This window comes from Dreissena polymorpha, chromosome 9 (genome assembly GCF_020536995.1).
Source record: "Dreissena polymorpha isolate Duluth1 chromosome 9, UMN_Dpol_1.0, whole genome shotgun sequence".
Taxonomy (NCBI): domain Eukaryota; kingdom Metazoa; phylum Mollusca; class Bivalvia; order Myida; family Dreissenidae; genus Dreissena; species Dreissena polymorpha.
This window is the reverse complement of record NC_068363.1, coordinates 1212721-1233008: the sequence shown is the minus strand read 5'-3', so window position 1 is coordinate 1233008 and position 20288 is coordinate 1212721. Positions and strand designations below refer to the sequence as shown.

At 34.3% G+C, this 20288-nt stretch overlaps 2 protein-coding genes across 5 annotated transcripts in view; one reads left to right on the top strand and one right to left on the bottom strand.

The window, feature by feature from the left end:
* The window catches only part of LOC127844607 (transmembrane protein 42-like), a 31827-nt gene extending 21355 nt beyond the window's left edge, over positions 1-10472 (bottom strand). For 2 of the 4 annotated variants that reach the window (XM_052375006.1, XM_052375008.1), the window contains exon 1: positions 10357-10472. In XM_052375006.1, the coding sequence (XP_052230966.1) occupies positions 10357-10462 (106 nt within the window). In that variant the 5' untranslated portion in view covers positions 10463-10472. Of the gene's footprint in view, positions 1-10346 lie in introns of all 4 variants that reach the window. The other 2 variants (XM_052375007.1, XM_052375009.1) reach the window with 2 other exon arrangements.
* A 26-nt stretch (positions 10473-10498) lies between these two features.
* The window catches only part of LOC127844608 (ER membrane protein complex subunit 8-like), a 31542-nt gene continuing 21752 nt past the window's right edge, over positions 10499-20288 (top strand). The window contains exon 1 of the mRNA XM_052375010.1: positions 10499-10860. Within this exon, the coding sequence (XP_052230970.1) occupies positions 10654-10860 (207 nt within the window). The 5' untranslated portion in view covers positions 10499-10653. The remainder of the gene's footprint in view (positions 10861-20288) is intronic.

Here is a 20288-nt window from a genome sequence, read left to right as displayed (position 1 = left end):
AGCATTTACTAAAGGCAAGGATCAACTCTCGCCACTTGATGTCGAAGAAACCAGAAAAATTGCAAAGGTCAGAATTCATGTGGAACGTGTAATAGGATTGGTTAGACAGAAGTACACATTCCTTAATGGGACTCAACCAATTGATGTTGTCATGAATAAAGACGAATGTGGCCTAACAACTATAGACAAAGTGGCACATGTATGTTGTTCATGTGTAAGTCTGTTGTAGACTTTAACTAATCTGCAATCATGATGAGTATTAAACATGACATACATGATACCACACCAAATATATCCAACAAATTCAAAAACTGAGTTACCATTATGTCCTGACAAATGTATTGATATAGTTTTGAGACTTCTGAGTGATGAACATTGTGTGTTTTTTCATATATATGCATTGTATTAACATTTTCATGAATATTTGTATTGATAATTAATGTTTTGTTGTTTTTACAGTTGCAAAAAAATTCACCTTTTTCCATATTGATAAATTACCGCCTATATTTGGCTGCTTCCCAATTGCAAAAAATGAAGTTTTTTCCAAAAAATCTGACCAAAATTTCCCAAAAAATGACCAAATTTTCCCAATAAAGCCAATAAGATTACAATGTCATTTAGCGTTAATTTCCTAGAACGAGTGCCGATCGAGCTTGTCGAGTCTTCGCAGAAAGACAACTGACTTACGAATGTTCGCGAATGTAGCCGAATACGATTTTATGTTGCTATCCACACATCTCTCTCTATATTGCGGAGGATACCGTCGATAGTCGATGTATCCCGATTGTTAACGCCTGTTTTAACACACGTCCAAGATGGCGGCAAGCAGACGAGAAGTTTGCGATGAGCAGCGAAAATGATAAATAACACTAAAATTAACAGCGGACATCACATGGTTATTAGGAGATAATTTAATGTGTGTGTCAATTAACGCAAAATACTACTCTTGAGATGAGCAACAACAAATATTTATTAGAAATCTTCACAGTGAATGTGCGTCACGGAAATCTGTGTTGGGAAATTGGAGTTAGTTTACTCACAAAGTTAAAGCATTTAAGATGGGTATCGTTCGAAAATGGAAAGAGACAAACATGATTTGATTTATATGTTAGTGGATCTGTGTATAATCAGATTCATATGCATATTCTGCTTTATTATGTTTGTCACGCTGTATAGTTTGGTGAAATGGCATTGAACTGAGGATGTCAATTGTGCAAAATATTAAAAGGTAAACACATGAAATGTATTATTTTAGCTCTATTTAATACAACATTAACTAAGCAAGAACACTTAAGCATGTTTGTTAATATTTGTTAATGTTTTCACCATATCATATTTTACTTTAAAAAACATCCTGAATTAAATTCATACTCTTAAAGAGATTATGATTCAATCATAATGGTTCATATATATTGAAGAATCTATAGATTATTGCAAGTTTAATATCCATGTGGAAGGATATTAACTAAACGTTGTAAGAAGACATGAAAGCAACACTTTAAAATATAAAAATGCTGTCAAAAATGAACTTAGCAATTTTTATTCTGTTCTTATAATCATATTTATAATGTTTCCCAATTTCATGGTTTATCACGCTATTTTTCCCAATTTCATGGTTTATCGCGCTAATTTTCCCAATCCAAATGCCACAGGCTGTAACAAAAAAAGCAAAAAAAATCACTGCCATTAGTACATTAATATTTTGACTTCCGTGCCAGTTGACCAAAAAAGTGCGAGTTGACTACCGTGCGAGTTGACTTAAGTACGAGTTGACTGTAAACCAACACACATCTTCAATAAAATGTATAATTTAAATGAAAAAATAATTCATAGCGAGTCGTTAATACATTCATGGTAAGTTATTTTTCGGTTGGGGCGAGATGTCCAATAAATTTGGGGGGACTTGTCCTATTTTTGGGGCGAGTTGACTTGAGGCTAGTTGGCATGGGGCAGTGTTCATTCTAGACCGCGCGATTGCGGGATTCGCGCTATTTTTTCAAAGATCGCGCACATCTGCAGCATGTGTGCGAGAAAATTCGCGCACTCGATATCCGTTACAGGTTTTTTAAACTGTTAAATTCTGCTTCGCGTATTTATTGAGAAAAACACCGGAAATCAAAGGGAATTAACTCTTCGATTCACGGGTTAATAAACTTTAAAGAATTTTTGTTTAAAATGATACTTGGGTTAATTAAAAAATAAGAAATTTCATTTAAAAAATAAAGGGATGCGACTCGTGAATGATTAAGGAAGAAAATTGTCCTTTGATACTGGAATGTAAAAACTTAATTCTTTACATTAATTAAGACACTTACATGACTTAGGTTTTAATATCATATCATCATTCATATCATATCATGATAGACAATCAGTATTTTTTTTTTTTTTTTTTAAATGATACAGAAATATCATGTGAACAATTATTTTCATAATCCTTTGTTTTTATTTAAGTCAGCAATATACTATGGAAAGTGCAGTTATATTTAACAGCAGTAACAATGGTATTTCACTGACTTGACTGTTTTAAGTAATGTAGAAGTTAAAACAAATAAACATTAAAACGAAAATGAAAACATATAAATGGTACTTGATCAATTCCCCCCCATTTGTGAAAAATCCCCCCTATTTTTCAAAGTGAGGGGGGAAATTCCCCCCTACTTTTCGATTTCTAGAATGAACACTGATGGGGCGAGTTGTCTGGCGACCGGGCGAAACATCTCACTTCTCAGGGGTAAACAGGTATTAGGGCGAAACGATCAGGATAAAGGGTCCTCGGATGTTTCGCCCCCAAGACGTTTCGGCCCTCGTCGTTTCGCCCCTGGTTGGTCGTTTCACCCCCAGGTAGCGGAATGTTTAAATGTAAATCGTAGGGCGCCCTGCCCTCCCGAACCTCCGCCCTGCTCCCCCGAACCTCCGCCCTGCCCCCCCCCCCTCCCCCCCCCCCCCCCCCCCCAAAAAAAAAACATTTTTTTTTTTTTTACATATGATTTTTCATAAATCTCTTATTACATTGTAATTACTTTAATCCTCATTGTAGACATTATATTTGAATGGTTTAATAATAATGGGAATAATACAATTATTTATAACATATAAATTAACATGCAATAGGAAGCATTCCAAAAACACTCGCGCGCTCGTACGTGCCCTTTTCACAAAATACTGCACGTTGAAAGTGCCCTTTTGACAAAATACTGCGCGTCGAAAGTGCCTTTTTGATAAAAAAAAAGCCCCCCTGCCCTTTTCAAATCCTAGCTGGAGCACTATTAAACATATATATTTGAGGCAATTGACCGATATATCTCCCTTATTTTTGAACGTCTTGTGTTGAAATGTGGATAATGGATAATTCAATACAAATCTGATAATTCCTGAAATAAACAGAAATTGAAAAAGAACAAAATATAAAAGTCAAATTCGCAAACTTGTTCAACGTTTAATAGAAATAGATCTGTGTGTACGAAACTTATAACAACTGTTTCTTTCACATTTCCGTGTTCCTTATTATTAGGAAATAGCGTATTATTAATAATGAAATGACAAATCAACTTGTTTTTTATGTACTTGATTAACTTATAAAACGATATACGTTAACTCATGATAAAAAAGTTATTATATAATCCAGCTGTATATTGTATGGATAATATGATAATTTCTGTATTCCTTATTGCTAAGAGATAGCGTATCATTAATAATGAAATGACAAATCAACTTGTTTTTCTATATACAGTCAATCTTGTATTAAGAGACCACTCAAGGGAGTAATCAAAAGTGGTCTCTTAATAAAACGGTCTTTGAATACAAAAGGCCATTCTGGAAGAATGCTTACCCTCAATTTTAATCTATATGAAGGATTATCTCTTTTATCCACAATGATTTTAACTTTTATAATAAAATGAATATAAACACAATACATAAACAATATTTTACTTATAATGTGTTTTATTTTTCACTTATTATAAATTATCATTTATTATAAATCAATTGTGTGTACATATTTATTTGCAAAAACAACATAGACAAGGAAATATTTTTCCTAAGAACAAAGAATTTTGCTAAAAATGTGTAACAGTCTACATGTACATGTGTACAGCTAAAACTAGAAATAAATGTCAGAAGCCAAAAGCTATGATATATTATCACATGTATTTCTCTTTCCGTTTCTATATTGCGCGTTTTTTTTCACCTGACACATTATTTTCCACGTCTTCAAGCACCTCGGCTTTACGCTTAAGAATGTTCTGAATTTGGGTTTTTCCGACTCCAATCTCGTCTGCGATTTTACGTGCACTTATACTCTTTGACAATTCCAAAACCCGAATTTTCTCGTTCAACGTTAACACTTTTTGTTTTGACATTTTAATTTCTGCATGTACGCTTAAGGAAATCTTACTCGATTATGATACATAATGAGCTGAAAAAATTAAAACACGTCAATTGAAAACAAACAATCAGACCTGGTTGGAAAATTTATTAAGTAAATAACAATGTGATTGGCTTACAAATATCTACTAATTAGCATTATTACAAATTGGTAATGTACGGATTTCGACAGATGTTGCCGATTAATAGTTTATTTTCCGCACTTCTCAGGAAATGTTTGTCGCGTACAGTGCATTGTTTCTGCACCCGTTATCTATACTCGAGAAAAATCGGCATTGTCTCTTAACGTTCCACATAGTAAACTTTTTAAGCTGTAGACTGTGCGCAATACGTTCCTCTATTATTCAACTCAATAAATTGATACGCAGTCTACAACAATACCGGTCAGAACCGGTCAACGAGACAAAGCATAATCATAATGGTTGTGAAAACAAAGCAGAGGTGTAACAGTACATCTTATCGGCTTAGATAAACAATTAACACGGATTTGTCCCTGAAAGATCGATAGATTAACCACTTTTACCTCCTAGTGGTCGCTTAATACAAGATTCGGACATCAAAATACACACAAATCAGCGGTCGCTGGTCGCGTAAGACAAAAGTCGCTTAATACAATATCATTATATAGCGGAAAAGCTCCGTGGGATTTCATAATGGTCGCATAAGACAAAGGTCGCTTAATACAAGTGGTCGCATCCACAAGATTGACTGTACTTGATTTACTTTTAAAACGATATACATGTACTTATTATAAACAAGTTATTATATAATCCAGCGATATATTGTATGGATAATCTGATAAACAATAAATACGTCATTGCACAGGTATTTCTTCTGAGGAATACAAAGCCGCTGTGAAGTCAGGATGCGAGCTTGAGTTCGTATGCAGTCCTTGTTCAGAAGAACAAACACGTAGAACAGAGGCCACCGATATTGATGCCGAAGACTTTGCTCCAAATTGAGTTTGGGATAAAACGTAAGCGACATCGGTCACAACGTAACTGACAAGGACTTGGACGTAACGCGGGCAGAAGGAAATATGCGAGATATCGAAAGGGACGACACAAGGCAGGCAGAGGAAAATATGCAGTTCGAGGGAAACATCAACGAAACTACCGGAAATATGGACGATGAAGGAAATATCGAAAGGGATGACACAACCAGAAACGGAGACGACAGCATAGACGACAATGACGCAACAAATTTGTCGTTTAATATCACCAACAGAGAAATAGAAGTCAACACAGAAACTCAAGAAAAGTAAGTTCGGTAGAATTTTTAATAGCATAATACTATTTGATGAAATGACATTGAAAACGTACCGATGATATTCGCATTGTACCAATAATATTAGCAAAATCAGATTTTAGGTACCATAACCTCATTCACCAGCTGTTGTGCCTGCCATTCCTACCAGCACAACACATTGGCCCAACATTTATGAAGTTTGCCAAGCACGAAAGGGCACACCCAGAGCGCAAAAATAGAAACAGACTGATGGATTACATCTCTCGCCAATGGCTTGACCACCCTATATTCGATGTTGACAGTTGGTCCGTGTTTGGTTACCAGATCCGAACTAATAACGACGTTGAAAGTAATATTTCTTTTCTTTTTTTTTCTATTCTGTTTGTAATGTAATAATCGCTTCTATAATGCCTCTATTTAATATTACTTCAACTGTCTGTTTTTTGTTGGCAAAATATCAGTATTCTCAGACATTCATAAGTGATTAAAAAATATCATCCATTATACATGTTCATATATATATATATATGTTCACAGGGTCTTCCCCAGGCCATTTAAGCGCCCCTTGCCGGGGCGCTTGAATTTCGAAATCAGAGTCCCCGGGGCGCTTGAAATTTTCCGATTAGTGTATTCTTCAGTAAAAGAAAGTGGAGATTGTCCAAAAAAATCAAGGTTTCCCTATCAGTGTATCAATATTCCCTGTTTTAAAAGAGCAATCGGCAGTGCCCCAGATAAGCTGCGTATCTGCGTCTTTCACCCTATTAAAATGTTTTAAAACGCAAAGAAACTCAAGATGATGCGTATTGAAAACGCAACCAATTTGATTTTTACGCAAGTATGTCAAATTTGATGCGTACGACATAATAGCTTCGATCGAAAATGCTTTGCTCATTTTCGGTATTTTCTCTTTGGAATTATTATCGTAACACGGTGACGCTTTTATTCAGCAAGCTCCTGGATGACGGAGCAGGAAAACAGTGAAAGTTATTCAAACGCTCTGCGGACTAGATTTCATAGTAAAATAAAGCGTCTGAAAAAATTATTTCCCACGACATATATGCGTTTTCAATCTGACTTATTCCGTCGCTCATTGTGCAGGTATTTTTAAAGCGTCTGTACTTGCAGTTTCTATTACGATGAGAAATAAAAATTGCTAAGAGAGGTCGAAAGACGTCCGTTATTGTTGCGCCAAAATATCAGTCGATCGCAAACTTTTTCAAACCAAGAAAGCAAGAACCAATAAGTGCCGAATCATTCGTGTTATCGATTATCTTTTAAGTTTATATTATGGATAGTTTCAAGGATTAGTCACAAGTAATCGCCATAAACACCACATGGGGTAATGGATAATCCACTGATAAGAGAATAGCATGACGCGCGTATCGATTATTCTAGCCACATTACACGGTCATTTGAATGCTGACAAGGATGTATCTGGTAACTTTCCAGTCGTCAAACTGTGAAGTTCATCGTCCAATCGGTTACGCGAATGCTTATGAGGGCGGGGTTAACTATCGACCATTATTTTTGATTGACGTCGGGCATGAAGTAAGAGTTTATCGCAGCTTGATTAGCAAGTAGTTGTACCATTTGAGTAATATAAAACCGGTAATTAGTACAGTACAGAACATTAAAGACGGTTTCGGGCATCATCATCACACCTTTTTACTGTAAACAAGTGTTACCTACAGTACAGCCAAAGCGGAACAAACGTATTTCGCGATCCGCGGCGGCAAGGCGAAACGAGTCGATGCCGCGTCAGTCGTTGAAGCCGCGTCAGTATGCGGCGGCAAGTCGCATTTCGCCGCGAAACTTCGCATCTGTCCGCCGAGGCATGCCGCGATCCGCGGCATGATGCCGAGTCGATGCGCATCATAAAATAAAAATCTTTTTAAAATTATTAGTTACATGTAGTTAACAAATTTTGAAAGAACAATTATAATAATAATTAAAATCATAATAAATTTATTGTGCGCGGATTGTATTATCATATACATGTAAGCATAGTTAATGTGTTTGGCCAATTAAGTTTGTTTCCCGCCCGTAGTGTATGTATTTCACACATAAACAAGGTCACGTTATTATGTTTTCGCACATACAAGTGGTCAATTCTCCAGCATATGGTGGATTTATAAATTAATTGCATGTTGATTCTGCTATTATATTTTAGCTGAGAAAATTAGCAGTTTGAAGCCACATCAATAATCAAGACGGTGACGACGTATTTGTTGTTTTGTTAATTATCAGCTTATTATAACTATTGTTTGAATATGCGTATATAAACTCGTTTTATTTTGTTCATATTATACAGTTAATATCGCTACTAATTACCCGATAATCTCGTATATTCCAGTTTTAAAGCAAATGCTGGTAAATATTTACGATACACAAACATTCTCGATATTTCCTTAAGTATCAAATACATTTTGGCATGTGTTACTATTTATAGAGATGATGAAATAATGTCTAATCGGTGCGTTTTTTTCCCCACTGAACACGCGATTTACGCCTGACGTGATGTTTATGTATTTATACAACACAAAATACACCCAAACTTTCCAAACGACGTTCTACATGTCTGCATAATTTTCGCGCGCTTTTTATGAAACAAAGGATATTTTAGCACTGTTTATTTGACGCTAGAATTTGCCAAAGGACGCGTTAGCATTAAAATTCGGAAGTGTGTTTCGGATTACAAATTTAATAATGATAATCGAACGAAACATAAACAGTTGCGCGTAATTAATTCTACGCTACACATACATGTATGTACATGTAGGTGGATGTCTTTTCACTCGATCCGCCGCGTACGTATGCGGCGGATTTACTCCGCGAAAGGTCGCGAGGTTAATACAGACTCGGCGTCGTTGCGCGGATCGATGCCGAGTGCCACGGCGATACGCCGCGTGAACACACGATTCGGCCGCCGCGGACTTATAATCTGGCCGTGGCGTAGCCGCGGATTTTGTTTGTGCCGCTTTGGCTGTACTGTATGACTCATAATTAATACGAGAAATTAATTGCAAGTGGTAAACAATTAATTATTATAGCGGTTTCAATTATGTGATAACAATTTATTTAATTCCAGTACATGTATATTTCAACATGTCCATTTATAGAACTGATTAACCTCGTTTTTCTGACATTTATTCGACACGTAATGCGCTTTTAACAAATTTTCGTTGAATTAATTACGCACACTTGTAAATGTTTCGTCCGATAATCGATAGTTAGAAGACTGATGACGGCAACCGGCCGTGATCCTCGTGGACAACGTGATTTTCATGCATAATTCCGTCAAAACATTTATTCGACTCGTAAAGTGTGTAAACAAATTATCGTTGAATTTATAACGCAACGGTTAATATTTGTTGAAATGTCAAATGGGAATAATTAAATTTGTAATCCGAAACCCATTACCGTAAGTCGATGTTAACGCGTTTTTAATCCGAAACACACTTCCGAATGTAAATGTTACAGCACCGTTAAATATTTTTGCTTCAAATTAGGACTGCAAATTTATTTTGTGTCGAATCTTTTTCTCAATTAAAAAGAGCGCGAAAATTATGCAGCATGTACGTCGCGTCTATTGCATACAAATGGCATGTATTGAGCGTTTTAACAAGCACACAACAGGTCAGGGGATTGACGCATATTCAGAGGCAATATTTCATCAAATCTATAAATAGTCACTTAAAAAATGGCAAGGTTTGTGTTAAAGAAATAACTGAAAGCTTTTATCGTAAATATTTACCAGAAAGAGATTGATAAAAACGGAATAAACGGGATTATCGGGTAATAAATAGAAACTTGAAAAATAGTAAGTATACAGTAATAGAGTCGGGTTGAAACGGATGTATTGGGGAATCGTTCGAGTCGGGATTTTACTATCTGTGCGGAAAAGTTTTAAAACAATTAAACAATATAAAAAAATATATGTTTAAATGACTGGGGGATTTTTTTTGAAGAGTCATAGCGCACCAAATGACGTCTTTTGACGCTGTTTTTCTTCGAGTTATAACCCACCACAGAACGTGAATTGACACGTTAAATTTAAAAAAATCAACGTCGGGAGGGGACACCCCTCCTGAACCCACCCCGGGGCGCCTGAACAAATTCCTGGGGAAGGCACTGGTTCATATATCATAAACAGAGGACGCCGGTACAGACGACTCTCCCGAATGATCAGCGAGTTGTTTGAGCAATACTCTGCAGGTGAGCTCACGACCACCCACTACCTGCAAGCTTGCGCAAAACTCTATGGTCCGCCAGACATGGAGTAATGTACGCTGCATCACTAACACCCAGTAGGCAAACCCACTACCTGCATGCTTTCGGGAAACTATGGACTTTTCTTCATGTTGCTTGCTCCTACCAATAAAGATGCTTTCATTGTTGTTTACTACTGAATTATCGTATGCGTCAATCATGTTGTTTTATACTGTTATTTTATGTCTGATAAATAAATTAATAAAATAGAAAAAAAATCTTTTTTGTTTTTTTCTATACTTCTTTATACTGCGTTAAATTAGTGACCTCATTAATATCCTCTTATTCAAATCAAAATTGGGAGCGAAACGACCAGGTCCGAAACGTCTTGGGGGCGAAATAACTAGGGGGCGAAAAGACTTGGGGGCGAAACGTCTGGAATTCGGATAAAGTACTATTAGTCTGGAAAAGCAATTTAGTCAACACATTATGCATATTGGAAACACCATTTTTTACCACGACTACCATTACAGTTCGAGAACCAAAGCGACCCAAATCGTTCGCTTTTAATATGACCCTTGCGGTGCACGACGTTTTCAAGCCTCGCGGGATGAAGCAACATGAACGATAACTCTGTCGTCGGAAACGAAGTGAATACATTCATGGATATCAACAGAACAATAATAATTCTGCATATATAAAATAACTTCTAATTTTAGGAAATGTTTGCGTTCCTCGAAAAATACAATTGAATATAATTCCATTACTTTAACACAAAATATAGCTCCGGAGAAACGCACGAGACGTGAAAACATGGCGGAACTGTCAGTCAGCATTCAAGCTTACGCTAAACTTTTACTTCATATTGCAAAATATCCGCATTGTGCCGTAAATGGTGTATTGTTAGCCGAAGACAATAAAAATTCTAAAGAAAAGAAGGTCATAAGATTTGTGGATTGTATACCATTGTTCCATCTTTCCCTCAGTTTGGCACCCATGTTGGAAGCTGCACTTTTACAGGTAACATGGGTTTCAACTTCCCACTAGTTATTAACATTTGTTTGAGGGGAACACAATAAATCAAAACCTTATGATAAGTAACCATAATATGATTATAGGTGCTACCTAATTTACGGGCAAAAGCTTTTTAAGTTTTTTTGATAACTATGTATTTTAAACCAGGTTTTCCGAAGTAAAAAACTGGTTATTAGATTGGCGAATGCGGGCGGGCTGGCTGGCTGGCTGGCGGGCGGAACAAGCTTGTCCGGGCCATAACTTTGTCGTTCATCGTGAGATTTTAAAATCATTTGGCACATTTGTTAACCATCATTAGACGGTGTGTCGCGCGAAAAAATTACGTCAATATCTCCAAGGTCAAGGTCACACTTTGAGTTCAAAGGTAAAAAATAGCCATAAATGAGCTTGTCTGGGCTATAACTATGTCATTCATTATGAGATTTTAAAATCATTTGGCACATTTGTTCACCATCATGGGACGGTGTGTCGCACGAAAGAATCAAGTCAATATCTCCAATGTCAAGGTCGCCACGACTAAAAATAGATTTATTTTAAAACAAACTTACAAAGGGGGTTAATTTTGTTTTTTCATTTCAAAAGTTCAGTTTGAGTTGTCTCCCTTTATCAGATTTTTTTTCACAATGAAAACCTGGTTTTGTGACAATTTTGTCCCTTGTTAATAAATATATTGACATGATTGTGTTCAAAATATTATAATTGTTGCAATAATTAAGTAATGCATTAAAAAAAAAATCAATCTTAAAACAAGTTACATGTTCCAAGCTTAAAGTTCTAGCATCTTATTTTTTTTTGTTTTCTAGCCACAGGAATCAGGCCCGTACCCAGGCCATGGGCCCAGGGGCCTGGGCCCCCCCAGCTGGCTGTCGAACTATGATTTTTTTTTAATAATCGGCGAACTGCAATTTTTTCTCTCGTGCAAATGCCCACAGTACACTTTCCCTCAAAACAAAAGAGCAGCTATGTTTTATTGTCCCTGATAAACAAGGGGATTAACGCTCGCCAATCGAGATAAGCCTCTAGGCAATGTTTTCTTATCGCCTTGTACACACATCCCCGATCAGTCCCCCATTGTGATCATGAATGCTTCATCTATCGATGGTTGATGTAGCATGTATTTTGATACGTGTAGCGAATGGAAGCAACTGCTACAGGAGTTCGTAGACTATGGTCTGATAATTGCAGTCGCAAGTTTTTTCCTTCTTTGAGAAGGCCATAGACGTATTTTTACCTTCCTAAAAGTTTAATTGCTTGTTTTTTTTTAAACATTTTTGGGGGAATTTTTAGGTCCCAATATATACTTTTTGCATTGAGAATAGGGCCCTGAATTTGAACCGGAACAAAAACACTGACAAAGGTATTAAAACTGAGTATTGATAATTTTTGAAAGGAAATCACTGAAAAAGACTACGATGAGATAGTTAACATGTTTGTTTAAAAGAAAAACAGATTCATAAATTTGCCAAGCAACAGATAAGAATTTGGCAGAATTCAGTATTTAAAATAATTGAGTACCGAGAATTGAGTAATATCAACCTATTAATGGATCATTGGTAAAAAATGAAAATTGAAACAAAAAATCGATCTCATTACATGTATATAGGTTAACCTGATCCAGTGTAGAAAAATATTGTATAATTAAATTACCGTAAAAAGTTGTGTATAAGGCGCACTTTTTAACCCCAAAATTTCATTTTAAAAACTTGATGCGCGTTATGCACAACTACAGCCATGCCAAGACATTTTTTCCCTGTCAGTTACCCAGTTGCGGTAATTCGCATCATTCTGTTCCCCGGTGTTTTTACTGTAATTATGTTAATAATAGTGTTATATTTACGATCAGAATAAGATGGACAAACGTTATAAAGTTAACATAAATATTTTCTATCTTTTTCAGGTACGTACAGAGCATTGAAATCAAATAAATTTGAAGAAGAGAATAAAAAAAAGGAAGCCATTATTATTTAAATGTTATTGTTTTCCCACAATATTATACCCTACTGTACTAGGGTTACACAATTTATTTGGGGGCACTTGTCGATTTACAATAGTATGTCGGCAAAGTCTTTCCCGATATATTTATGATTATTTTTCTTGCTTTTCAAATGTGTAAATAAAATTGATGTTGTGTTTGTATACACGTTTTCATACGTCCTGTCAAGATTGGGTTTGTGATTATCTAGTTATTTGCGTCACCTAATTATACACATAAGATCGGCAATGTAAATATAAGGATTTTCAGTTAGCCTGCTGTACGGAATTTTTCCCCCTATTTTTTTGCTTCAAAAACTTTTTTCCCGATTTTTTAGCTTAAAAAAGTAAATGCGCGTTATACATAAATGCGCGTTATACACAACGTTTAACGGTATCTCTTTCCTTGAATTTGTTTGAAAACAGTAAAATATGTTAAATTGATTATTTAAGACTTTCATTATTTCCCCCAAAAATTAGGCGTTTCGCGAATTAAAAGTGACAAATTAAAAAAAGTATATATTTAGGGAGGGGGGGGACCCCTCCCAAACCCTCCCCGGTTGGGCCCCCCAAGTAAAAAAATCCTGGGTACGGCCCTGGGAATTTATAGCTGGTTTGGTGTTTGTGGTATAGTGGATGGGGTGTCTGCTAACTGGCTTAGTCACTGGGAGGTCTCTGTATTGATCTCTTAAGTGGGAGCATTCTTTAGATAACCCTAAAGACATACTATGGCGTACCATTTGGGTTGAAAGTCAAGAAGACCTACAAGTTAAAAAGAGAAATGTACGTCGAAGTACTATAATTGTACGTCGACATAAATATAAAATACACTTCGAAGTATATATTTGTACGTCAAAGTACAATTTGTACTTTGACATACATGTTTGTACTTTGACGTACACATTTTTTGAACAGCCAATCAAAACACTAGTCTCTTGAGCCGCTTTTCCTTCAGATTTATTCATAATAAATGTTTAAAATCTCTTTTTTAATTGAGGACAAAATGAATAAAAAATATCAGAATGGCAAAAAAACAACACATAGAAGTTTCAAGTATTTAATACATTGAAATAGATTATATACAAATTTGAAGAAGATTCAATTGTTACCTTTTTAAAATTAAAATTATTCAGCATATTGTGAGTATTTATTGATCATGCGGGGCGGAGTATCACGACCGTCCAGTGCATTACTGTGTAGGAAATTCCCAACGGTAACCAAACAGTTACCAAGCATTAATGGGATAAGTAATGTATTATAACCTCCCCGTTGGTCGTATTTTGTGATAACCATAACTTGCATAAGTCAGAGGTTAATTCCGCCACGCCAGGTCAATAAATACGCACAATATCTATAAGTTAGCGGTCGATAGTCGCATAATTTGGTATAAATTATAATAATTATAATGTTTAATAAATACGCACAATATCTATGAGTAAGCGGTCGATAGTGGCATAATTTAGTATAAATAATAATAATACTTATGTTCAATGTCAAATATCTCTAAAAGCAACAGATGTAAGGTGTCTTCTGATTGGCTAACACACAAGGGTCGGTGAAAACTGTATGTTGAAGTACATTTCTAGTTCTACCTAGTAGGTCTTGTAGACTTTCGACGTCATGGTACGTCATATAGACACTAAGTACTGGTCCTACCCAGGAACCAGTTTGTTTCATCAAATGTCTCAATTCAACTTGACAGCTTGCTAAAGCAGTTGCATTTAGCATACAGTACATGTGATGTGTCAAATCAATTTTGATTGACAAATTTGACAGGATTTTTTTTAATCCAATAAGTTTTAGACTGCCAAATAACACACACTACGTATTGAAAGCCATACCTGGAGCTTTCGTCTGTATACCACTGACTTCATCAGAAGAATGATTTCTACTGTTGGGAAACGTTAACACCACTAATTGTCTTCTTATTTATTATCAATGTATAATTATGTGTAACAGCATAACAACATACTTGTTTCGCAATTAAAATATTTAATAAATACAGGTATCTTGCAGGTTTCTAATTTTCTTTCGCAAATTATTGTTGAATAGTTTAAATTGTGTCGCCACTAAAAAACTAGCCATTTTGTAGCAATTCTAAAATCACAGTCTAAACTGCATACACTTAGCTCTATAGTTACAATTTGAATGCAAATATTTGAATGCATCATGTTATATCATCCATATTTTTTTATTTAAACATTCAAATAACACATAATACAGTACATATATAAAAAGATATGTGGTATTGTGTGGATATACAAAACACTTCACATCATTTATTTGCACATAAAATAATAGTTACAAAATAAGTAAAACTCATCAACCTACATTTCAAGAGTATTTCGAGGGTTTGGCGCAAAACTATTGTAACTATGATTTTTTCTCAAAACCACTTTCCACTAAAATTGTACATATTTTCATACCCTTCATCCATAAAAAAAATATCACAGTTATATAATTAACATGTACAATTTTATAGTGATCCTGCAAAAATGTTGTATCTAAAATATGTAAAGAATGTATTGCAACACTATTGTATTTCAAGATACATTAGTGTTGCAATAACATATTTGAATCCAAACAAAAAGTCATATTGCAATACTATGGTATCTATAGATACAATAGTGTTGCACATATAAACTCAGTAGTTATATATTTTCCTTTTTATTGCAACACTATTGTTACTCAAGATACAATAGTTTTGCAAATTAATTTGCATGTATTTTCATATAAATATATTTTGTCGAAACTATTGTAACTTGAGTTACAATAGTAATGAACCAAGTTTTACTGCTTTTCCAATATATTTTCAGTGTAAATAACATTACCGATGTTTGAATTTACACAGGTACATAAGTTTAAGTATGGCATTTCTGACTATGATAAATAACATTTTGATGTTTTAATGTATACAGGTACATAAGGCTAGGTATGGTATTCCTGACTATAATAAATTACATTATTAGGATGTTTGAATTTACACGGGTACATTAGTCGAGGAATGGTATTCCTGACTGTGGTAGAAAACATTAAGAATGTTTGAATTTACACGAGTACATTATTCAAGGTATGGTAAATCTGACTATGGTAAATAACATTAAGAATGTTTAAATTTACACAGGTACATAAGTCAAGGTATGGTATTTCTTACTATGATAAATAACATTAAGGATGTTTGAATTTACAAAAGTCAAGGTATGGTACTCCTGACTATGATAAATAGCATTTAGGATGTTTGAATTTACACGGGTACTTTAGTCAAGGTATGGTATTTCTGACCATATGATTAATAACATTTAGGATGTTTGAATTGACACAGGTACATTAGTCAAGGTATAGTATTTCTGACAATGATAAATAACATTTAGGATGTTTGAATTTGCACGTGTACATTAGTCAAGGTATGGTATTCCGGACTATGGTAAATAATATTTAAGATGTTTGAAATTACACAGGAACATTATTGAAGTTAGAGTATTTCTGACTGTAGTAAATAGCATTAAGGATGTTTGAATTTACACGGGTAAATCTGAGTATGATAAATAACATTTAGGATGTTTGAATTTACACCGGTACATTAGTCAAGGTATGGAATTTCTGATTATGGTATAAATAACTAGGGATACAAGAGGTTACAAATATAATTAACTGGTTAATCTTTTTCAGTAACCGGTTATTAACCGGTTACCGAAAAGCCTTATGTAGTTTAAATAATTTATAGTACGTAAAAAATGTCATACAGCTCGAACCGCTCCGTAGAAACAAAAGTTATTTCAAATTTGAAATCGCTTGTGTTGATAGCATGCCAGTTTGATAATAAAATGTACTATACAAATTATTTTCATAATTTTGTAAATGTATGCTATATATTTTTTTATTTTTCCTGTGTAAATGCATAGGAGTAAAAAATTAAAGAACTACACAATGTTCATTTTTATGTTTTATTAACTTATTTTTGGTTGGGCCGCTTATATTACGTTTGCGTCGTATCGTTCACAAAAATGGCGTATTCCTTTGTTCGTTCTGTTATAATATTTAAAACTCAAATTTCCTTAATATAGAAATGTTTTTTTCCTTTCAATGCGACGTAAAGTGGGCTATGTGTGTTCAACGAATCCGCACCTCTTCTTATTCGATAATTGCATACAATGTATTTTGTTGTTTGCATTTTATCGTTTGTAGATGAAGCTGTATCGTTTGATTTTCATTTTACAATAAAAAATGTGCATAAAATAAAGGACACAAAAGCAAATTAAATTAATTTTGAACGAAATGTATGTTGAATATTTAATATAATCAGTACATTTATTAAATAGCGATGTAACTAAGTATAATGATCTTGAATACTGATAGTTACGTATGTTTGTAAACGTACCATAGCGCACAAATTTTACGCAATTACACGAATAAAAAATTTAATGGGTTTATTTTTAAAATATTTCTATTTGATGTTTAATAATTTAATTAGTTCATAATTTGCTTTCTTAAATAAAACTTGCATCGGACAGTAATGGTCGTATTGTTGGACGTACATTATCACAATGATATTAATTTTTAACTCGTAAAGATTGTAACTAGGAATGCAATTCTTCATAAAATTGTTACTTATAAACACGGAATTTTCGCGAGCAATCAGTGTTGGATATTGGTTAACAAAACATCAAAATAAGCCGTCCAATGTCTCAACTGTTTTTTATTGCGAGTTCAATAAACGTGGCAATTACGTCTTCGCTAATACCGGTAGATCCCACTCACCGCAGTTCGCTAGTTAAATTTTAGCGAGTCAAAAGACTAATAGTATCAGTTATCAAAACGTACCCCCTATTTGTTATCACAAAGGTATTGATTTAAATTGCTTTATTACTTTGTTGACATGTTATTTATTACCGGCAATGGTGCGGCCTGTTGTTCTTACAAGTCGCCAGCGCAAGTTGGCAGTATGCCACACGAAAAAAGTAAACAAGTACGAATTATTCCATGAAAAAAGCAACATACCGGTAATCAAATATTTTTTTCTAGGTTAACCTTTTCCGAAAATGTAAACGATTAACTGGTCGTTTCAGAAGGTTAACCGGTTAGCCGGTTTACTTCTTGCATCCCTATAAATAACATTAAGGATGTTTGAATTTACACGGGTATATTAGTCAAGGTATGGTATTCCTGACTATGATAAATAACTTTTAGGATGTTTGAATGTAAACGGGTACATTCGTCAAGGTATAGTATATCTGACTATGATATAACATTAAGGATGTTTGAATTTACACAGGACATATTAGCCAAGGTATGGTATACATGTATCTGACTATTATAAATAACATAAAGGATGTTTGAATTTACAAGGGTACATTGGTCAATGTATGGTATTTCTGACTATGATAAGTAACATTTAAGATGTTTAAATTTACATGGGTACATGAGTAAACGTATAGTATTGCTGGCTATGATAAATTACATTTAGGATTTTTGAATTTACACGGGTACATTAGTCAACGTATGGTATTGCTTACTATGATAAATAACATTTAGGATGTTTGAATTTACACCGGTACATTTGTCAAAGTATGGTTTTCCTGACTATGATAAATTACATTAAGGATGCTTGAATTTTAACACCGGTACATTTGTTAAGGTATGGTACTCCTGACTATGATAAATAGCATTAAGGATGTTTGAATTTACACGGGTACATCAGTCAAGGTGTGGTATTCCAGACTATAATAGTAAATAACATTAAGGATGTTTGAACTTACACAGGTACATTAGTCAAGGTGTGGTACTCCTGACAATGATAAATAGCATTTAGGATAATTTTACACAGGAACATCAGTCAAGGTATGGTACATTATTTAAGGTATGGTATTTCTGGCTGTGGTAAATAGCATTTAGGATGTTTGAATTTACACAGGTTTATAAAGCAAGGCATGGTATATATGACTATGATAAATAACATTTAGGATGTTTACATTTACACCGGTACATAAGTCAAGGTATGGTATTTCTGATTATGGTACATAACATTTAGGATGTTTGAATTTACACTTGTAAATTAGTCAAGGTATGGTATTCCTGACTTTGATAAATAACATTAAGGATGTTTGAATTTAAACGGGTACATTAGTCAAGGTATGGTATATCTGACTATGATAAATAACATTTAGAATGTAAGAATTTACACGTGTACATTAGTAAAGGTATCATGGCATTCCTTACAGTGGTAGATAACATTTAGAATGTTTCAATTAATACGGGTTTATTTGTCAAGGTATAGTATATCTGACTATGATAAATAACATTTGGGATGTTTGAGTTTACACGGGTACATCTGAGTCAAGGTATGGAATATCTGACTATAAATAAAAACATTTCGGATGTTTGAATTTACACTGGTACATTAGTCAAGTTACGGTATTTCTGAGTATGGTAACTAACATTTAGGATATTTGAATCACATGGGTACATTAGTCAAGGTATGGTATTCCTGACTATGATAAATAGCATTTAGGATGTTTGAATTTACACGGGTACATCAGTCAAGGTATGATATTTCAGACTATGGTAAATAACATTAAGGATGTTTGAATTTACACAGGTACATAATTATTAAGTCAAGGTGTGGTATATCTGACTATGAAAAATAACACTCAGGATGTTTGAATTTAAACGGATACATTATTCAAGGTATGGCATATTTGACTATGATAAATAACATTTTGATGATTGAATTTAAAAGGGTACATTAGTCAAGGTATGATATTTCTGACTATGATGAATGACATTAAGGATGTTTGAGTTTACACGGTCGGGTACATCAGTCAACGTATGGTTTTGCTGACTATGATAAATAACATTTAGTACAATTAAGTTAAATGGACACGGGTATTGGTGTTTTATCAGTACGGATATGGTTTCATGAGTTAAATCTGATGCAACGACCAAGAAATTCAAAGGAGGATTCTGTTGAATCAAATTGAAATGGGAAAAAGACAGAGACCTCATAAGGGGCCTTTTCACAGATTTTGGCATGTATTGAAGATTGTCATTAAATGCTTTATATTGATAATTGTAAACATTGGATCAACAAAGCTCCAGTAAAACAAGAATGAAATAAAAAAAGAAGAAAAAAAACAGTAACCCTCAGCTGAGCTGGAATCACTGACCCCTGGAGTCCTGGAGTAAACGTCTACCGCTAAGACCACTCGGCCATCTGTGCTTATACAATGATTGATGTATTTGATATTTTATATACCGTAAGCAATCCTCGTAGATTAACAAAATATAAAACAACAACAGAACTCTCCAAATTATTCATTTGTTTCCTGTTGCAACGCTTTATAATTTCAGGTTTTTAAATTGTCAAAAGATGCATAATGGATCATTTAGAGCATCGTAATTGTTCCGAATTTTACTGTTTCCTCACCAAATATCATAACTATAAC